Consider the following 21988-nt stretch of genomic DNA (forward strand, 5'->3'; position numbering starts at 1 on the left):
ATAGACATGTTCCCTAGTTAATTGAGTGGATGGTTATTGCTGTATTTCAGCAGGGTAGTCAAATGACTAACATAATTAAAAATGCTAACGGCTATCTTGAAGCTAATAAAGAACACACACGGATGCAAAGTAATGAAGACCAAAAAATGAAACAAAATAGTACAAAACTGAGTGATCAACCTCTTTCGTGGAACACCTATGCAGTAAGAAATCAAAGTAAAATTAGAAACCAATCACAAATGAAAAGTTTTCAGAGGATATTATTAGACCCATGAGATATGGCCTAAATAGTTGATATAAACTTTATTGCTATAGATTTATTTGATACAGAAAATATTGAAAGTAAATTACTCAAGCATTCAATTCAATAAAACAGGAAAATGACAATGGGTTTAAAAAGTCGAGAAAGGTCACAAAGGGAGTCCGGACAAAGTAAATGATCCTAGGCAGGAATACTCAATACTGTAAAGATGTCATTCTCCTCAAATTAAATATAGCCATAATTATATTCCTAACAGGAATTCTTATGAAACTTGACAGCTGATTATTAAGTTCATTGAGAAGAAAAGATGCACAATAGGCAAAAACTTTTGAAAAAGCAATAAGAAAAGAAATTGCTAGCTATAAAAAACATTTCTTAAAGTGAAAGTATGAGCCTTTGGCAAGCATCTCAATAGAACAGAATGGTGAGAACAGACATAAATCCATAGACATTTGAGAACACCATATATGAGAAAGGTCATATTTCAAACCAATGATGAAAAAATGGACCATTCAAATTATGGCATCGGGGGCTACTGGTTATTCATGAGAAAGAGGGAAAGAGAGAGAGAAGGAGGAAGAAGGAAGGAAAGACAGAAAAGTTTTCAAAAACCTCTCTCCCTCATTACTTAACAAATTCAGCCATAATAATTTTTATAAGAAATCTGTTTTACTTGGTTCAGCCAATAATCTTACAATACAAGCTTACACTATAAACTTAGAAAATCATCAGCCAAAGAAAGAAAATGAAGTTATTTCATAACAGTATAGAGCACACAACCTACCATTAATTAATCCATATGCCTAGAAGGAAAAAAAAATGAGTGTCAACATGTTAATGGAAAGTCTAACCCAAATGAATTAATCTGGAAGGAGGAGAAGGAGTTGGCAAGTAGAAAATACTATACAAATCTACCAAGAATGAAGGACGGCATAGCACTGTATGAATTCTACAGAGGCATTAAAACCCAGGGAAGTAAATTCATCTACATCTGGTTGGCACACCTCTGACTCTCAAAAGAAAGAGAACAGTCACAGTCTTTCCACTTACAGTCTCTCTAGTGAAACAAATAATACAGCGACATTAATACCCCTACCCCAACTTGTAACCCATCAGGAATAATTTAAACCAGATAAAGGAAATGCTTTAAGTTTTAGAATTTAAAAATGCTACAATTTTAGTAAAATCACAGATCAAAGACAGTAAAAACCTTATAAGATAAAAAAGGAGATTGTAGACCTAAGTAAAATTCTGAGAATCCTAGCATCATCACTATACACGAAATACATGAATTAGAGCAGGGCCAAATTCACAGGGAAGAAAATAATCTCATGTTATGGGAGAAAGATTCTGAAAAACTGATAAATTACATTCAAAGAAAATAAAAAGAATGCAAAATATTTACTGAAATTACAATATTTATAAAGAACAAAGATGACTCAATATTAGAAACATGACTTTCTCTGAAGTAAAGAACTGAAATGTAAAACTGAAAGCTATTAACTGGCCATGGAGGCTCACATCTGTGGTCTCAGCTACTCTGGAGGCTGAGGTGGGAGAATGGCTGGAGCCCAGGAGCTTGAGGCCAGCCTGGTAACACAGTGAGTTCCCAAGATAGTGAGACAACAAGTTCTAAAATCTATTGACGTAATAGTGAAGACTTTCTGGATATGAAAAAAAAAGAGTGAAATTAGTAAAAAGGTATCAGGCATCCAGAAAGAATATTTGTGTCATCAACAGGAGAAAAATATCAGCTGCCTTTAGACTTTTCATGACAATGTTCAGTACTAACATTTACTAAAGGAGTTCAAAATTCTGAGGAATTAACCATTAATAATTCTTCCCACAAAAATAAAAGCAACAAATACTCTCAGCATCAAATATCTCATAAATTTTAAAAAATCAAACCAGACAAAGACACTTCAAAGAAAGAAAACTACAGACCAATATCTCTAATGAACCTAGATGCAAAAATCCTCAATAAAATTCTGGCGAATCAGATACAAAAACATATCAAAAAACTTGTGCACCATGATCAAGTAGGATTCATCCCTGGGATGCAAGGCTGGTTCAATATATGGAAATCAATAAATGTTATTCACCACATCAATAGACTTAAAGATGAGAACCATATGACCATCTCGATAGATGCAGAAAAAGGATTCGAAAAAGTACAGCATCCCTTTTTGTTCAAAACATTAGCAAAACTAGGGATAACAAGAACTTACCTCAACATTGTAAAAACTATGCTAAGCCTCAGGCTAGCATCATTCTGAATGGAGAAAAATTGAAGGCATTCCCTTTAAAATCTGGAACAAGATAGGGATGCCCTCTCTCACCACTTGTGTTCAACATAGTTCTCAAAACACTGGCCAGAGCAATTAGACAGACAAAAGAAATTAAAGGCATAAAAATAGGAAAAGAAGAACTTAAATTATCACTATTTGCAGATGACATGATTCTATACCTAGCAGACCCAAAAGGGTCTACAAAGAAACTATTAGAGCTAATAAATGAATTCAGCAAAGTGGCAGGATATAAAATCAACTCACATAAATCAAATGCATTCCTGTATATCAGCAACAAATCCTCTAAAATGGAAATGAGGACAACCACTCCATTCACAATATCCTCCAAAAAAATAAAATACTTGGGAATCAACCTAACAAAAGAGGTGAAAGACTTATACAGTGAAAACTAGAGAACCCTAAAGAGAGAAATAGAAGAAGATCTTAGAAGATGGAAAAATATACCCTGTTCATGGATAGGCAGAACTAACATCATCAAAATGGCGATTTTACCAAAAGTTCTCTATAGGTTTAATGCAATGCCAACCAAAATCCCAACGGCATTTCTTCTAGAAATAGAGAAAGCAATCATGAAATTCATATGGAAAAATAAAAGATCCAGAATAGCAAAAAAAAACCTCTAAGCAGGAAGTGTTAATCAGGCGGTATAGCGATACCAGACGTCAAACTATACTACAGAGCAAAAGTAACAAAAACAGCATAGTACTAGTGCCAAAACAGGTGGGTGGACCAATGGTACAGAATAGAGGACACAGAAACCAATCCACAAAATTACAACTATCTTATATTTGATAAAGGGGCTAAAAGCATGCAATGGAAGAAGGATAGCATCTTCAACAAATGGTGCTGGGAAAACTGGAAATCCATATGCAACAAATTGAAACTGAATCCCTTTCTCTCGCCATGCACAAAAGTTAACTCAAAATGGATCAAGGAGCTTGATATCAAATCAGAGACACGGCGTCTGATAGAATAAAAAGTTGGCTACGATCTACATACTGTGGGGTCGGGCTCCAAATTCCTCAACAGGACACCCATAGCACAAGAGTTAATAACTAGAATCAACAAATGGGACTTACTCAAACTAAAAAGTTTTTTCTCAGCAAAAGAAACAATAAGAGAGGTAAATAGGGAGCCTACATCCTGGGAACAAATCTTTACTCCTCACACTTCAGATAGAGCCCTAATATCCAGAGTATACAAAGAACTCAAAAAATTAAACAATAAGAAAACAAATAACCCAATCAACAAATGGGCTAAGGACCTGAACAGACACTTCACAGAGGACGACATACAATCAATCAACAAGTACATGAAAAAATGCTCACCATCGCTAGCAGTCAGAGAAATGCAAATCAAAACCACCCTAAGATACCATCTCACTCCAGTAAGATTGGCAGCCATTCTGAAGTCAAATAACAACAAGTGCTGGGGAGGATGTGGGGAAAAGGGTACACTTGTACACTGCTGGTGGGACTGCAAACTGGTGAGGCCAATTTGGAAAGCAGTATGGAGATTTCTTGGAAAGCTGGGAATGGAACCACCATTTGACCTAGCTATTCCCCTTCTTGGTCTATTCCCTAAAGACCTAAAAAGAGCATACTACAGGGACACTGCTACATCGATGTTCATAGCAGCACAATTCACAATAGCAAGGCTGTGGAAGCAACCTAGATGCCCTTCAATAGACGAATGGATAAAAAAAGTGTGGCATTTATATACAATGGAGTATTACTCTGCATTAAAAAATGACAAAATCATAGAATTTGCAGGGAAATTGATGGCATTAGAGCATATTATGCTAAGTGAAGCTAGCCAGTCCCTAAAAAACAAATGCTAAATGTCTTCTTTGATATAAGGAGAGTAACTAAGAACAGAGCAGGGAGGAAGAGCATGAGAAGAAGATTAACATTAAACAGGGACGAGAGGTGGGAGGGAAAGGGAGAGAGAAGGGAAATTGCATGGAAATGGAAGGAGACCCTCATGGTTATACAAAATTACATACAAGAGGAAGTGAGGGGAAAGGGAAAAAAAACAAGGGGGAGAAATGAATTACAATAGATGGGGTAGAGAGAGAAGATGGGAGGGGAGGGGAGGGGAGGGGAGGGGGGATAGTAGAGGATAGGAAGGGCAGCAGAATACAACAGACACTAGTATGGCAGTATGTAAAACAGTGGATGTGTAACAGATGTGATTCTGCAATCTGTATACGGGGTAAAAATGGGAGTTCATAACCCACTTGAATCAAAGTGTGAAATATGATATGTCAAGAACTATGTAATGTTTTGAACAACCAACAATAAAAATTAAAAAAAATCAAAACAAATTAAAAACAAAATACACATAAGCAAGGAGTGATTGAATAGTGAACTGAGGAGGGAGTAGCCATAATAAATAGAGGACCAGTGATGGAACCTGCAGTCCTGTCTATGTAGACAGAAGACCAAAGTGCTGCTGCAAGAAAAGTTGCACAACAGAATGTAAATATTATGAACTCTGAGGAAGTTAAAATGCTATAATTATCAAAAAACTGAAAGTGAAGAGGGATGAGGACAAATTGAAGAGGAGCTAATCACCTCAAATTACACTGCAGGGAGTTAACAAATGCTTTCTGAAATTGAAACATGAAGCTATTCAAACTGGCTTCCTAATGGTATTCAAAATCTTTTATTCTTAACCGTAAAAGCACAATTAAAAAAAAAATTGGTGGTAAAGGTATATTTACATTTAGCCATTTCAATGTATTTTAGATTATTTTTCTTCTACTAAATTATGCATAATAGGTTAATTATAAATAGTCTGTACAAGTCTATATATACTCTTTATTCTTTTATTTGTGCAGGAATACAATTACATAGCTGTGATAATGTTGACCAGATGTAAAGTTTCATTTTCTTTAGTGTAAAGATTTTGGAGACACTTGTGTTATTTTGTACATGAACCAGAAGACATCACTGTAAAATCATAAATGTCTCCCATATAAACATTTAAATGTAAAATGATAATGATGAATAAGATAATTATGGAAGGCTTCACATGTCTATTTGTATGAAATAGTGTATATGGGAGAAAGAAAACCTGCACAGAGATTTTCCATGGTACCTGAAAGAGACAGGTAAGGAAATTACCATGCTGTGTAAGCAGAAAATATTTACTATGCTAGTCTGGCCCCATGGTTTTGTCTCTGAATCCTATAAAAAAGAATTGTATATACAGTATGCAAAACTGGTTGTAAAAAAGAACCGAGTTTGCATCACACAGCTCTGAAGCCAGCAAAATGAACATAAGAAGAGCGGATCCTTGCTCACAGTTTGCTAGTACAGCAGGACTAAGAACTCAGGACTTCTTCATTTTGCTGTGGAGGTACTTGAATTGGAATTATCTGGTAGTAGTTCCTTGGGTATTATTATCAACCTGTCATCCAGAACAGTGTGATCAGTGGCAGGTAAGGTATCAATTTAACTAATAATCCTTAAACAGGAAAAAATAAACAAAAATAGAGGACAGATAAGTTTGGTGATACTTTACAGGGTTCTAGAGAATCGCAGGATATGTATCTGGCTGCTAAGAATCAGTGAAATGTATGAAAGAGCATCCCATTAATAACCTGGACTCATGATACCTTAGGAAACATACTCAATTTACATTTAAAGAAAATGAGTCTGCTAATTACATCTTGAGTTTCTGATATTCAAAGATTTTGTCCCAATGTTAGCCCATGTGCCCTGAAGACTGGGGCAGAATGTAATCATTGCCTTCATTTATATAAGGCAGCCCAAATTCCACATCCTTTGTGTCTTTTCTGTTTGAAGGAAATTACGCATTTCATTTCAGCAATATTCAGTGCACAATTCTTTTGTAACAGTAATGAAATTAATTTTGAGAGATGCATTGAATTTCAAGATGTTTTGGGGGTAGACTACACTACATTGTGTGTGTGTGTGTGTGTGTGTGTGTGTGTGTGTGTATGTAAGTGTTGTGGACTGTTTTGATAAGCCAGTTAGAAAAGGTTGATTTTGAAAAGGATAAAGATTGTAAATTTCTATATGTGTAATGGAACTTCAAATAAGTATGACTATTTTGGGTGGTGGTGTTAGGGAAGTCATTTAGCTTAAAGAGTAGATTCAGGTGACAAGATGTGTGTTTATGGGCAACTGCATTTTTATGCAGCAGAAATCTCTTATCACCTTTCCATGTGTATAATTAAAATCTAAATAACCAAAAAGTAACTTTAAGTAAGAAAACGATATTTGTCAGAGTGGAATAATGGCTAAATATAAAGAAGGCAACCGGCTGTCATTAACAGGGTAGAAATAGATGCATATCAATATTGTACAAAGTAGTGTTTCTCTCAGCTAAATTGAATATTTATAAATACCTTTTAAATTTAATACATTTTTTTTACCTGAAAACCACTGGATTTTTGAAATTTTATCATAAACAGAATACATAAAAATGTAAGGGAGATTGATAGGTGTACCTGATTTTTTAAAATAAGCAATCTCATTTCTCCTAGGATTACTGAAATTTTTCTGTTTTTTCTTAACCTAAGAATTAAGAATTTTGAGAAGTTTTATCAGTTCCACTTTAGTAATGAGAAAATAACATCTGAGAGAAATCGTGCCTGTCTTTTTGAAATAGCAAAATATTCTTTGCAGCAAGAATGAACCCCAGCACACATTCACCCACAAGTGAATTGTAATGTGGGAATTGGGTATAAAATACAGATTGTCTCTTTCTTTTTCCTTTATTTATTTATTGTTGCTGTGTGTGAATGTATAGCAACGTTTCCCAAGGGATAAATGAGTTTCCTTTTACTTCTGTTCTTCAAACCAGACTTCCACCTCTTATGCTTTACCATGCTTCCTCCCTATTGGGAGGCAAACAGCAATCAGAGGAGACAAAGGAAAGAAGCCACAGGGCTGAGGATGTGAGAGGGAGCTCGCAGTTCTCAATCAATGCAGTAGGCTTTGGAAATGCTTGTGAACTTGAGATAAGCATCCCAGGCATGAAGATTAGGAAATCCATCTGCCACCACCTCACACTTTAATGGAAAAAATTAGTGGACCTTATCTTATTTCCTCCATAGAATTGAGACTCATTCTTGTTTCCAGTTAGAACACCTGTTGTTATCCTCCCCCCAAGTCCCCTGCTCAGAAGACAAATTGTATGACCCTCCCATTGGCAGAGGTCTTCACAATCTTTCTTTAAGTTGGCTTGCCAGGAGGACACTAAAACTTGGCCTAAATGACTTAGAGAAACTCTCTTTGCTATCCCTGGGCTTGTCAACAGAATGCATTTTTAAAAAGTTTGTGGTCTGGTATGTTGGCACTCTCCTGTAATCCCAGCAGCTCGAGAGGCTGAGACAGGAGGATTGCAAGTTCAAAGCCAGCCTCAGCAAAGCAAGGTGCTAAGTAAGTGATAGTCTGTCTCTAAATAAAAATACAAAATAAGGCTAGGGATATGGCTCAGTGATCCTGTGCTGCGGAGTTCAATCCCGGAGAACTGCCCCCCTCCAAAAAAAAAGTTTCTGCCTGAAACTATTCCCTCCTCCTTCCTAGACTAAGTAATTTCTTGATTTCCACACATAAAATTTTTACTGTTTTCAAATACTAAACAACTTAAAGTGACAACAATCAAAAAAGAACAGTGAAAATAGTTGTGAATGGTGGTGACTTTCAATCAAGGAAACATATTGATAAATGATTTTATTCCAATTTTTCCTAGAATCAAAAAAGAAGTATTCTGGGTGAAGTTTTTATGTTTAATTATTTTTAAAAGTTTAACCATGAAAGGCAAGTGTTCAGACATGTGTCTCTTGATTTACATGGGACCAAACTTTGGAAAGTATTATCAAAATAGAATTCCAGTACCTAGAGTGCAATCATATAGTATATTAGTGAAGCTCTATCATTTCACATTATAAAAAAGTCATTGAATATAACTATCATAATTAAAAGTTATATGAAAGTTGATCCTTTGATCTCATTTCAGTTTGGTAATAAGGGAAAAAAGAGCTTCAAGTCAATTATTCAAATTATGTTTTCCTATGTAGTCTATTTGCTAATGTATCATATTGGCAATATTAAAATATTATTTTAATCTTAAATAGATTTTCATATTTATGAAAGATTAATATTTTTCTGACTTGTGTATAACAAACTTTCTTTATTTCTCTCTCACTAATTATATTTCCACATATATACACATACCCCAGATATTTGTTTAATAGATTTGGAAGATTTTAATGTACCTGAAAATAGTTACTATCTTCTAAGAGGAATCACACTTAAGCCAAAATAAACAATAACTAAGCGACAATCTTGATGTTTTTAGCATGCTGCTAAATGATAAAATACATATAGAACACATACTCTCTCTCTCTCTCTCTCTCTCTCTCTCTCTCTCTCTCTCTTTCTCTCTCTCAAAAGACAAATATTCTGACTTGATTGAAATAAGGTACATCCAGAAATAAATTTTAATTTCCAAATAAAAACTCCTGATCATCTCTTTTAGCAAATACATGTCTATTAAAGATGAAAACATATATGGTATATTCAATTGAAATCACTAATGTGACTCAGCACTTTTTGCAAAAATTATTCAACACATATCAAATGTCCCCTTTATATTTACTATGACTGTGTATTTATATCTCACAGTGAAAATAGAGGGGCAAATTTTATAGACTAACAAAAGCAGCACTGCATTTCAATTCAAAATGATCTTGAATTTGTCAGTTTGAAACTAACCTTTACTGTTTTTCAATTGTCTCTCCTTTTTAACTTTAATAGGTTTTTAGCTAACGAAAACTGATACATAAGGAGATAAGGGAATTCTATGCTCCTATTTCAAGCTAAAACATAAGCTCTAAATTATCTTTTACAGTAAGCCAAAGCCAGTATCACATACCTTTCTGGAATGAATTTCTTTCACATACAATGGAAGTAGAAACTCAGATATACCTTCAAGTCGGATTCCCTTCTTGGTGACTCTCAGATTTCCCATACCATCCTACAAGCAATGAAATATAGTTCACTTTTAGGTTAATTAGAGGATGAAATATCTGGCCGCAATTTTCTTAGGCCTAAATGGAGGAAACAGTGAGTTCAAATCAGTGATGCTTTAAGGAAAATGAGAGACTGAATCTACTCAATGAATGATTGCAGCACTTTTCATACATACAGAGGGCTCTATTTAAAATGAACAGGAAACAGGATTATAAAGACCTGGTGTTTACTCCTAGCTCTGTCAGAGACCAGGATTTACCTATGAACAAATCAAATAATTTCTTCATGCATTAGTTCAATTATAAATTAGGTATAATGATACTTGGAAACAACTTTGCAGAAAGTTCAGAAAATATTGTGACAAGTATACAACTAATTCTATGATATTCCAAGAGTCTCATTTGCATACTAGTATTTTAACAACTGATGTTCTAGCACTGAAACCATGAATAAACATATATACTGTACTTTAGAAAGAGAAGGAGAAAATGAATACACAAATGTATTGATGAGATGAAACAAAGTCAGTAAAATCAGAGAACTATTGGGAATTAAAGATTTCATGATTGGTAAGAGAGTAAACTATTTATCATGGAAGACAGTGATTGATACAGGCCTTGGAAATGGGGAAAGTTTCAACAGGGGAGGTCTATGAAAAGTAGAACAGAATGAAAATGTTGTTACCATTTAGGAAAAAGCATGCTGTTGGATCCAAATAATGCATGGTTTTCCCACTTTTGACTGTTGGAGGAGAAGATGTTTTGGGGCCAGAGAAAGAAAAGCCATGAATGCAAGGCCTAAGACAGATTCTAAGAGAAGAAATGCAAAAGGTACTTAAATAGCTTAATGGCTTGAAATGATTGGAGTTAAGCTTCAAGAAGACTAATGAGGCTGAAATACTGCACAGGATTATCTGTTGAAGTCAGTAATAAGGCACAATGTGGTAATAATTGTGAAGAGTACGATAGAAGAACAATCTGCAGCCTTGATAAGTAATTTTATTCAGTGACACTGAAAAGAGGAATATTTACGATTAAATCAAGGTTTCATGACTCTGAGTGATTAAGGAAATTCAGTGATTTTCTAAAAATTGGAATAGTGGAATAGTTCAAGGCCAGAACTAAGTTTAGCTTTGGACTTTTTTTTTTTTTTTTTTGGTACAGGAATCTCTGGTTAACTTTATTTTTATTATTATTAGTTGTTCAAAACATTACAAAGCTCTTGACATATCATATTTCTAGCTTTGAGATATCTTTGCAAAATTTAGATACCTATCACTCAGCATCCCTATAGAAAGTAGATTGGGAATGCTAGTTGCTTAAGGCATACTAAAATCCTTCATGAGTATATGCAAGTTCCATGTGGCAAGATGTATATCAAAGCAAAGAGAAATTCCTGCAGAAAGACTTGTTCTGTGTTGTTCTGTGGCTTGGAAAGAGGTGTTCCATACTTTCACGGAAGTTTTAATCAGAATAAAAGGAAATGGGTGACTATGACTATCTCACCTTGTACCCCTCATCCCCCTGCCAAAAAAAAAAAAAAAATTCAATGAGGTATTATAACACGAAGATGTTGCTGACAGAAAACATTTATGCAGAAAAGATTTGGTGATGGAAAAATGAAAAGAGAGAGAAAGAGAAAAAAAGATCATGAAGTGGTGAGGTCTCACTCTTTCCTGAGAAGAAGAAAATAATAGATTCAGTGGAATTAAACTTGAAAGGAATATAAAGGAATTAGTTTCTTGAGGCAAGTGAAGAAGTTTCAAAGTGACACAAGAAATGTCTAGTAGGTGACCAACCTAACAGAAACACATAGGAGAATTTCAAGCAGTACTGAAGGTTTAACTTCGATGAGAAAACAGGTATGCTTTTGTTAGGAAGATGACTTCTCTGAGACGGAGCTGGTTTGCAGAAGTTTTATAGTATCATTGTTCACTTATGAAAATGAAAAGTACCTCTGATTAAATGACATGGTGACTCTTTTACTTGCTCTAAATTAGTGAGGTTTTGCGAGATTATGCCCATCTACAAAATAGAAAATGGCAGAAGTAACAGTGAGAAAGACTCAAAATGAAGATTTATTAACCCAGAAGGTCAGAAAGTCATAAGGAGGTGGACTTCTAAAGTAGTGAGAAATGATCCTCCTCAAATGACTGGCCATTACTTTCTTTATCAGGTAGCAAGCAACAAGTAACAGCTGTGTTGGGCTGCAAAAATAGAAAAGAGCCAAAGAATAGTACATGGTGATATTTATAATCAGATTCAATAGAGTTAAGAAATCTGAGACCTGTTAATAAAAGTTTATTTTTATTAACTTCAGAAAATGGAACTTTGGATTTTGAGATCTGGAAGGTGAGAAATTTTCCAGAGATAATAAGGCCTAAAGAAGATCCAAGCACATGTGGCAGAGGAAGACTAAGTGCAGAATTCTCAGGGAATTCATAAAGCCAAGAAAAAAATATGTTTGTGTATATATACACATATACATATGCACACACACATATACATATATAACATATATATATATATATATATACACACAAATATATATATATACAAATTTGTGTGTGTAATATATAATATGATATGGCTTGAAAAAAATTATTTGATCACAGAAGGATTTTCTATAATTAAATCTCACACAGTGACTATCCATATGTAATCTCAAAAGCCTGCTGGAAGGAGGAAGTGTTCTGAAATTGTCCCCACTGAGTTTCTATGGAAATACCCAGTGTTATTATTAAATTATCTCAGGGCAATAGAAACAAATGCTATCACAAATGAAATTCCCTTTTCAATATTAGTCTTAAAAATGCTTCAATAAGCTGATCATCAATAAGATAATTGGGCATTCAAAGTTAAATGTGATACTGTTTATGCTATATTTATATTTAATTTGGGAATGTCTTCAGTCTCCAGCTAAGTAAAATGTCTTCTTCCATTTTCTACATAATATATGATTTAAGTTACATAAATAATTGTATTTCATTAGATAAAAGAGAATTCCCCTGCATAAGTGTAAGGCTGTTGTTATGATAATATAATCTAACCTGGTTTACCATGTCTGTATTTGTCTCATTTCTCTTGTTTTCTATGAAGGAAAGATTTCCAAAAAATTTCCATGTTATCTAAATGCAGTTGTAAAATATATAACAAATGTGTGTGTGTGTGTGTGTGTGTGTGTGTGTGTGTGTAATTAACTCAATCTTCACATGCATGTATAAAGTCCACTGATAATTTGTGAGATGATGAAATAATTCAGTGTCCTGTCTACAGAAACACCAAGAAGTGATTTTATTTTTATAGTTAATATATCTTCCTCATCCACTGTCTCTTGGTCCTATCTGAAAGGAAGAAAATAATTTCTGAATTTTCTATTAAGAACAACATCGCCAAAATACTACAAGATAACAGAATCTAACATGGGTTTGTCTCAAGCCTATCTTGGTTTGACAACTTCTTTCTATAATCTCGACTAACTAATATTGGTGCTTCAAATTTTGTCTTCTACAAATGGAATAATCTGGAGCAGTAGCTGTAATCCAGCCACTGGGGAGGCTGAGGAAGGTGGAACACATAAGTTCAAGGCCAGCCTGGGCAACTTAGTGAGACCTTATCTCAAAATAAATTTAAAAAGGGGTAGGGCATGTAGTTCAATAGTAGAGGCCTATGGATTCACTCTTTAGTACATAAAAAAAGATAAAACAAATTATAACAGAATTTATTTGTTTATTGCAGGATTATATGAGAGGATGTACAAAGCTTAAAACAGTTCTTAATTTATGTGAATATACTTAATAGTTTTAACAATTATTATTAAATTTAATAATTATTTAACAATGTTAATAATAACAATTATTAGACTGGGGTTGTGGCTCAGAGGAAGAGCACTCACCTAGCATGTGTGAGGCACTGGGTTCGATCCTCAGCACCACATAAAAATAAAATAAAGGTATTCTGTGCACCTACAACTAAAAAATGAACATTGAAAAAATAATAACAATTATCAATATTTTATTTAAAAGTTTTAATTTTGTCTCATGATAAAAATACATATTTTTTAATATCCAGAGGGCTTATCATTCAAGTGCAGGAGAGTCTACATCAAATTTTATTACCATTAGAATTATGATGTTTTTATTCATTTTTCATAATGTCATGTTAGTACCGTCTGAATGTGTTCCCTCCAAAATTTGGAATTTTACAGTCTACGTGATAATATGGTTGAATCAACTTTAAGAAGTGATGTGGCCATGAGAGGCTCCTCTCTTGTGAATGAGACTAAAGAACTTGATAAGAGTGGCATTATACATGTATAGCTTCTCTTGCTTTTCTGTCAATGCTATGTGAGGACACTGTGTTCCTCTCCTTTTATGGACTTATCCAGGCACCATCTTGGAAGCAGAGAAGTCCTAACCAGACAAGTGAACCTGCTGGCACCTGTATCTTAAAATATGAGAGAAGAAATTTCAGTTTATTTTGTTATAGCAACACAAACTAACTAAAGATGCTTGCCACTTATTTACTTTCAATCGACAGTGTAGAATCATTTTGGAAAGGGTTGTAGAGTCAGAGTTTGAAACTTGATTTTACTACTTACTGTTGATTTTCACATAGTGTTAAATCTATGTAAAACTAAATAAGTTTTATGAAAATATCAGAAAAATGATGATATTCCTCATGGGGATATTTATAATAATTAACTGAGCTAGACTATGAATTGCTCAGTATTAGGCCTGTTATATATTTTTCTTTTGTTTTTGTTTTTTATTTGTTCTAATTAGTTATACAGACAATAGAATGCACTTTACTCAATTTCTAATTCTTTTGGTTGTACATGATATAGAATCACACCAGTTGTGTAGTATATGTACATAGAGTAATAATTTTTGATTCATTCTACTATCATTCCTAAACCCATACTACTTCTCCTTCCTTTACCTCCCCTCTACTTAATGCAAAGTAACTCTATTCTTCCCTAGCCACACCTCTACCTTATTGTGAATTAGCATCCACATATCAGAGAAAACATTTGGCCTCTAGTTCTTGGGATTGGCTTAGTTTTGCTTAGCATGATATTCTCCAGTTCCATCCATTTACAGGCAAATGGCATAATTCCATTCTTCTTTAAGACTGAGAAATACTGCACTGTGTATATATACCACATTTTTTAATCCATTCATCTGTTGAAGGACACCTACATTGGTTCCATAGTTTAGACGTTTATTAATTATTTTATCATTATAGCTTATTGAAAGTAAATATTTTATTTCTTTTATTATTTGTTCTTTTTAGATATACATGACAATAGAACATATTTTGACATATCATACACACAGGGAGTACAACTTCCCATTCTTGTGGTTGTACATGATGGGAAGTTAGTGGTCATGTATTTATATATGCACACAGAAAAGTAATGTCTAATTCATTCTACTGTCTTTCCTACTCCCATTCCCCTTCCCTTCATTCCCCTTTGTCTAATACTTCTATCCTCCTGACCCTTTCAGCATCCACATATCAGAGGACATTTTAGACCTTTGGGTTTTAGAGTTTTTAGAGTTTGGCTTATTTTGAAAGTGAATATTTTATAACAGAGCCCAATAGTCCCTAATCAACACACTTTAAAAAAAAGTTAGCCTTTTTTATTTAAATTTCTTCATTTCCAATCCCAATAACACTGACAATTCAAGACAACTTAATCATCAGCCAGGCAATCACCTCCTACCACTGATGCAGTGTTTTCTTATCATCAGACTTCTTTTTCCTGCTCAAAAATCCACTTTAGCCTCTAGATATAAATGTATGTTCTTTATTTAGACTATTTAATGTTCTTTTAAAAACCCTTAGGATGGTCATTTTCATGTTAAGGGGAAAGATTATAAAGCAATCTCATCTACTGTGAGTCCATCCTCTCCTTCAGAATGATTTTCAAGACATTTAAGTGTTTCATGCAACCATTGTTTTACATGTTTTTGCTCTTTATTATTCCTCACCTTGAACTTTTGTTACACTGGACTGCCAGAATTTCTTCATAGGAAAGATCGATGATTTACCATATTAATTTCTTGATCCATGCATTTTGCTTATTTGAACTCATCTTCTTTTCTATCTCCTCTTAATACTCTTACCCCTTATTTAAGGCCTAGTCCATTTTAAATATCCTAGTCAGAAATAACATCTCTATCAACTCCGTATTTTCACAACACTACAATTATAGTTGTTATAAAATATATCAGATTTTGATTCTAATCTTCATTAATTGTGTACAAATTTTAATCAGAATCTTCTTACAAAATTCATGGTCATTTTCATTTATGTACTTGATCCTTAAGTAGTAGTACCTTCAACAGTGAATTTTATAATATGTATGGAGAGTAAATTCTTGGTTATTTAACTGATCAATAAAAGGTATCTCTTTACCTGAAAAAAATGAATTGAAAATTAAATTGATATCTTTTAACATCACTATTACCAAAATTCATATGATTTGCCTTTGAAACTGATCTTTACTATAATTTCATGTTCTTGGTTTTTGAACAAACAAAGGGGAGGATGCTTTATTGAGAAATAACCTTTCTGGAATTTATTGTGACATATGACTTAAAAATAAATCATAGGTCTGAATGTCAACAAAGAGAATATTGCCAGAAATATCACATTAAGTTTAAAATCCACACCCAGAATTTTGTAGTGATCTGTACTTACTTTTTTTTTTGGGGGGGGGAGGGTACCAAGGATCCAAGGATTGAACTCATGGGCACTTGACCACTGAGCACATCCCAAGCCCTATTTTGTATTTCATTTAGAGACAGGGTCTCACTGAGTTGCTTAACACCTCACTTTTGCTGAGGCTGGCTTTGAACTTTCGATCCTCCTGTCTCAGCCTCCCAAGCTGCTGGAATTACATGTGTGGGCCACTGCACAGGGCTATGTCCTTACAGTTCTTAAAGACTTTGGGACACCTGGTATGAAGGGTTTCTTGAATGTTAGCTACACCCAAGTTCTAAGATACTCCTGAACAGTTAATGTGATTGTCAGAGTAATAAACATGTTGATAGGAAATTGAGAAAAAAAAATAATGGATGTATCCATCAAAAATACATAAAATGTGATGTATGATTTCTTATTAAAAAGCTTTTAAAAGATACTTAAAAGAATGTACTGGCCACATGCAAATTAAAAATAAATTATAGATTTTTTTTCTAGTTAAAACAAGAAATTTTTCTTCCAAGTTACTAATAAATATCACAAATTTCAAAAGAAATTGGATAGGAAGGAAGGTAAAAACGTGTGTGTCTATAATTTCTATCATGTACTGGTATTATACATTCTACACTTCAATTCGTATGAGGAAATGACCTTAATGAGATAGTCAAAAGTCAGATTGGAGCCCATTACGATTGTCTGTGGAGGTCTAACACCAGTCAGTGTCTAGGAAGGCTCATTGTTCCTGCAGGTGAGCGAAAAAGGACTTCCAAGAATGGCTAACAAGGGTTAGGTGGGGGGAAACTGGCCACTTCCCTTATGTCCCATCTTTAGGTTGAGATGAAAACAGAATTAATTTGGTTGTGAAGTAAAGGCACCATAGTCTTAAAACATCTGAAATCCACTTGAACTGGCACTCGGCATATCCCATATATATTTTCCTGCTTGTAGTCCCAGCCTGGCCTCCATACTGTCCTGGCCTGTGGCTGTGAAAAACATGTGAGTAATACAATTCCCAAACCCTCTCCATTGAGTCCTCCAAGTCCCATTTTTGGGATCAGTAAATAATATGGTGGATTTTTTTGTTGCCTTGGTGTTGAACATAGTTATTTGTGAGATCTTGGGAATTAAATATTATTAATAAAGTAAACGAAAATGCATGGTGAAGTGGAACTATCAGATTATGAAGGTATAATTCACATTTAAACTTTTTGTTACTTATTTTTAATGTACACTATATTACTAAATATCCATTTAATTTCCAATCCCTAATTAAAGAAGAGAAGGTTCTCTTTAGAATAGCCATGAATTTCCTTTTTCTCACCTTGTTTGATGCCCATGTTATTTATATTTTATAATGAGCTGTTTTTTTCCAAGCATTAGAAAAAGAAAAAAAACAAAATGTTGACAACCTGCTAAATAATTGTGTTTTTACTATGTTGCTTGTTGTAATCCTTTACCTTATTTTCAAATTTAATTGGTCTTCCTTCCCTACATATTATTAGGAAATAATCTCTAAAATGATACGAATTGATAGATTTAGAAATATTATCTGTAATTCACTTGAATAGAAATATTTTTAGAGATTGTTTTTAATAATATGACTTTTATCATCTGGAACATGACTTACTACTTTTTCCTCTGCCAATAGTTGTTTCATAATTTAGGTGTCATTAGTTGTCAGAGTTTTAAGAGAGAATTTTAAATGTATTCATATATTAAATATGAAAATAAATATTATACTTTTCTCTCTCATTATATGTATGCTTTTAGTTCTATGAATGATTTTTAAAATGCATAAAAAAATTAAATTAAATTTATTATCCAAAGTTTCTTCTACTGATCTCATTATTACCCAATATACATTTTCTTCTTATTCTATCAACATATCACTAGCATCATGAAACATATATATAATTGTTTAATTATAAAACCATACAAGATAAAAATTAATCAAATAAAATTATAATAATCTATTAATCTGGCAAGGCAGATAGAATCACAGTCATGTAACATACAGAATAGAAATGATGCATTCAATGAATACTATGAGTCTATAATAAATAAAGATTCTGTCCAAAAAGTACCCTGTAACTTGACATATAAAAGGCAAAATTTACTTACTTATGGGCATATGCTCTCTCTCTCTCTCTCTCTCTCTCTCTCTCTATATATATATATATATATATATATATATATATATATATAATTTATATAAATGCATGCACACACGGAACATTTTATGTGCATATATATGAAAAGTTCACACAAAATAATGGAAACCAGATCATGCCTATTTAACCTACTAGGATTATTTGGAATACATACATATTTATATAAAATAGTCTTAAGAAAATGTAAGTTTCTGCACAGAAAAACCTGAAATCTCAATCTAGTAAAAATTTAGGACATATCCTCCTAATAGTAATTATGTAAGGAAATTTAGATATGAATGAAGTGACATCATTGTGTTGCCTAATTTAAAGTTAAGGTTACATCCTTGGAATAAGGTCAATAGTCCTGAAAGGAGACAGATAACTTTTTTGAAGGAATACTAAAGAAAAAACAAGGCTCTGGGGGCTGAGGAAGGAGGATCAAAAGTTCAAAGCCAGCCTCAGCAAATTAGCTAGGCCCTAACAAATTAGCAAAAACTTGTCTCAAAATAAAAATATTTAAAAATAAAATAATGGGCCAGGGATGTGGCTTAGTAGTTAAATGCCCCTGAATTCAATCCCTGGTAGCCCCATATCCCCCAAAGAAGAAGGAAAAATAAAAAACAGGATGCCTTTTGAAAGCATATGATAAAATTTGATGGTAAATGGAGACAACTGCAAGGAACACCAGTCATTTGACTTAAGGAAAATGATATGGTAGTAGATTAATAATAATGCTTTGTACTCTGAAGTAATTCCATATACTCAATAAATGAATGGCTGGGAAACTTCCATATGTTAATCTTTTAACGAGTGTATAAAGCCTAAAGATTTGCTATTATACGATTATCTTTTCCAACTGTGTTTAATAGAATACTGGAATTATAACAGACTGGTGATAAAAGAGTTCTATTTTTCAAATCAATTTAGAAAACCATTGCACGATACATTCCCACTCAGAAATTCGTAGTATTAAACATTGAGAATTCTGAACTAAAGAAACATGTTTCCTTTCATAAATATGGAGTTCCCACACACTTTGTCCAATGGGCCTCTGTTTACTCACCCATCTTTTGAGGTAGGTAGAATAATGTCCCTGTGAATACATTGTGAAAATTCTGGACTAATCACTCATGTTTTTACAAATTGTCAATAAAGATCTATTAAAAGGAGGTGCATTACTTAGCAAGGAACATCAAAAAGAAGATATTTAAAGAGTTAATAGCTCCCATGTTGTTGAGAGCCACAGCCGAAGGGGCCCCAGCAAACTTCCAGCTGCCAGCAAACTTTCAGACTGCCAGCTGATGATTGGCTCACAGCGGCCCCAGCAACATCTAGCTGATTGGCTCCTCTGCCGTGATGCTCATTGGGCTGTTTCCCCGCCCTTTCAGACTGCCAGCTGATGATTGGCTCACAGCGCCTCAGCAACATCTACCTGATTGGCTCCTCTGCGGTGATGCTCATTGGGGGACTTCTTTGGCTCTGCCCACGCGACCCAGCCAATCGGCCTCAAGAGCAGGAGGATTGTGGGAGGTAGTGAGGCTTGTGTGGGTGAGAGGCTTGTGGGAAGCCGGTGGTGGCAGTTGGGCTCTGAGGGTTTTTCCTGAGGAGCTGTTTTGTTTGGCCTGTGTGGTTCTAAAAATAATTCGTTTCTTTTGACAAGTGGCTCCTGAATTGTGCCCAGCCAGACTGCGGCACCATGTCTTCCCAAATGTTTATATAGAGTACCATTCAATTCTGTTATAATTTGGTTTCCAAGCTATAGTTAAATGCTAGAAAGAATGTACTGAATGCTGCTAGAAATTTGATCTGACTTATGAATTTTACTTCTTATTGTCAGGAAAAAAATAGGAGAAGGAGTTAATACTGAGCATGCTTTTAGGCTTTTGGTTTTTGCATGAGATATTTGTCAATTATTATAAGGATGATTTAACTCTTTAAAGGAGGATCAACTCTTGCCTTCAACAGAATCACGTTTCTGAACTTTTAATTTCTTTTCTTTTTTCTTCTTCCTCTTTTTTTTTCCCCTGGTGATGGAGCCTGAGTCTTTCACATGCTAAACTCTCATTCTCACATTGCACTATACCCCCAGCCTCATTTCTGTACTGGTAAATTAAGGGTAGGACTTTAAGGTAAGGTAACTTCACAAGGTACTACTCAAGGTAAGGTCTTGTCAAGAATTCCATCTGGGGTTCTATGGCAATTATCTTTCATTTCCACCTTTACTATGGCACTAAGAATAAGGGATTATAATACTTTAGCAGATACTGAGATAATAAGACATCACATCAACCCTAAAAACAGACAAGTTCTTTTGTTACTTTTAGTTAAACGATTTAAAAAATGACATAAAGTGAATTTTATGCAGAACTAAGGTAGTTGGCCAGAACAGAAGTATAGTCTTCTCATTCTTAATCATGCTACTGTAAGAAGTGAAGATGCAATCTACATTTATTTTATTATGTGACCTCAGTAGGAAAATCCTAATAATCTTCATTATTATATCTACATTAATTTATAATACTATTTCTTAAATAATTTATTTATTTTTGGTACTTGTGGTGGAACCCAGGGGTACTTAATCACTGAATTATACCTCTAGCCCTTTTATTTTTTTATTTTGAGATGGGATCTTGATAAGTTGAGGAGGCTGGCCTCAAACTTGTGATCTTCTGGTTTCAGCCTCCCAAGCCACCAAGATTACAGTCATGCTCCACCACTCCCAGCTAAATTATTTGCTTTGTTTGTTTGTTTATTTTCATAATTGAGTTCATTTACTAGGATATATTTTTCATTTGGCCCACAGGTACATTATGTTATTCTGAGGAGAGAAGTTAAATTAAATGAATTTAATTTAACTATATTATTAATTAAATTAAATTAAATCATTCTTTTAATAACTGAAAAATATCTCATGTAAAAACCAAAAGGCTAAAAGCATGCTCAGGATTCACTCCCTCTCGTATTTTTTTTTTTTTTTTTTACTGACAGTAAGAAGTAACATGCATAAATCAGATCAAATTTCTAGCAGCAGTCAGTACATTCTTTCCAGTATTTAACTATAGGTTGGAAACCAAATTATAATGAAATTCAATGATACTACATGTGGGCTCTCAATAAACATTTCATGCAGAAATGCAAAGGGTCAGATCTCAGGTAAATCTTTACAAATGTCCCCAAAACTTCCTTGAGGAGACCTTAGATTTCCATCCATCTCACCCTGCATTTGTTTTTACTAAAACATGTAATCTAGAATCCTTTGTCTATATGATAAGTTCTATTAAAGATACTGGCCCATTTGGAAAATATTTAACATGAGTTTACTGTTTTCCTACATTTTATCTTTCATTTTATTTTATTATACTTCCAAGTGGCACTGATTGTGAGGTTTGTCAATTGTTTATAAAATATCACTGCAGGTGTCAACGGGTAATGGAGCCCTTCTTGTGGGAACTACCCCCTTTGGTGGACTCCAACTGCTTTCATCAATGAAACACAGTAACTTCCATGTCCTTACTTGGTTCTGACCTGTTTACCATAGATGCTT

At 33.9% G+C, this 21988-nt stretch overlaps 1 protein-coding gene across 2 annotated transcripts in view; it reads right to left on the bottom strand.

Annotated features, from left to right (window-relative positions):
* Positions 1-21988, bottom strand: part of SGCZ (sarcoglycan zeta) — a gene marked incomplete at both ends in the record, with an annotated part of 453998 nt that overhangs the window by 185478 nt on the left and 246532 nt on the right. For both annotated transcript variants that reach the window (XM_081269704.1, XM_081269703.1), the window contains one exon: positions 9484-9585. In XM_081269704.1, coding sequence (XP_081125830.1) covers positions 9484-9585 — 102 coding nt within the window. The remainder of the gene's footprint in view (positions 1-9483; positions 9586-21988) is intronic.

Source organism: Spermophilus citellus (assembly GCF_964194105.1).
Source record: "Spermophilus citellus genome assembly, chromosome: 16".
In the NCBI taxonomy this organism is placed as follows: domain Eukaryota; kingdom Metazoa; phylum Chordata; class Mammalia; order Rodentia; family Sciuridae; genus Spermophilus; species Spermophilus citellus.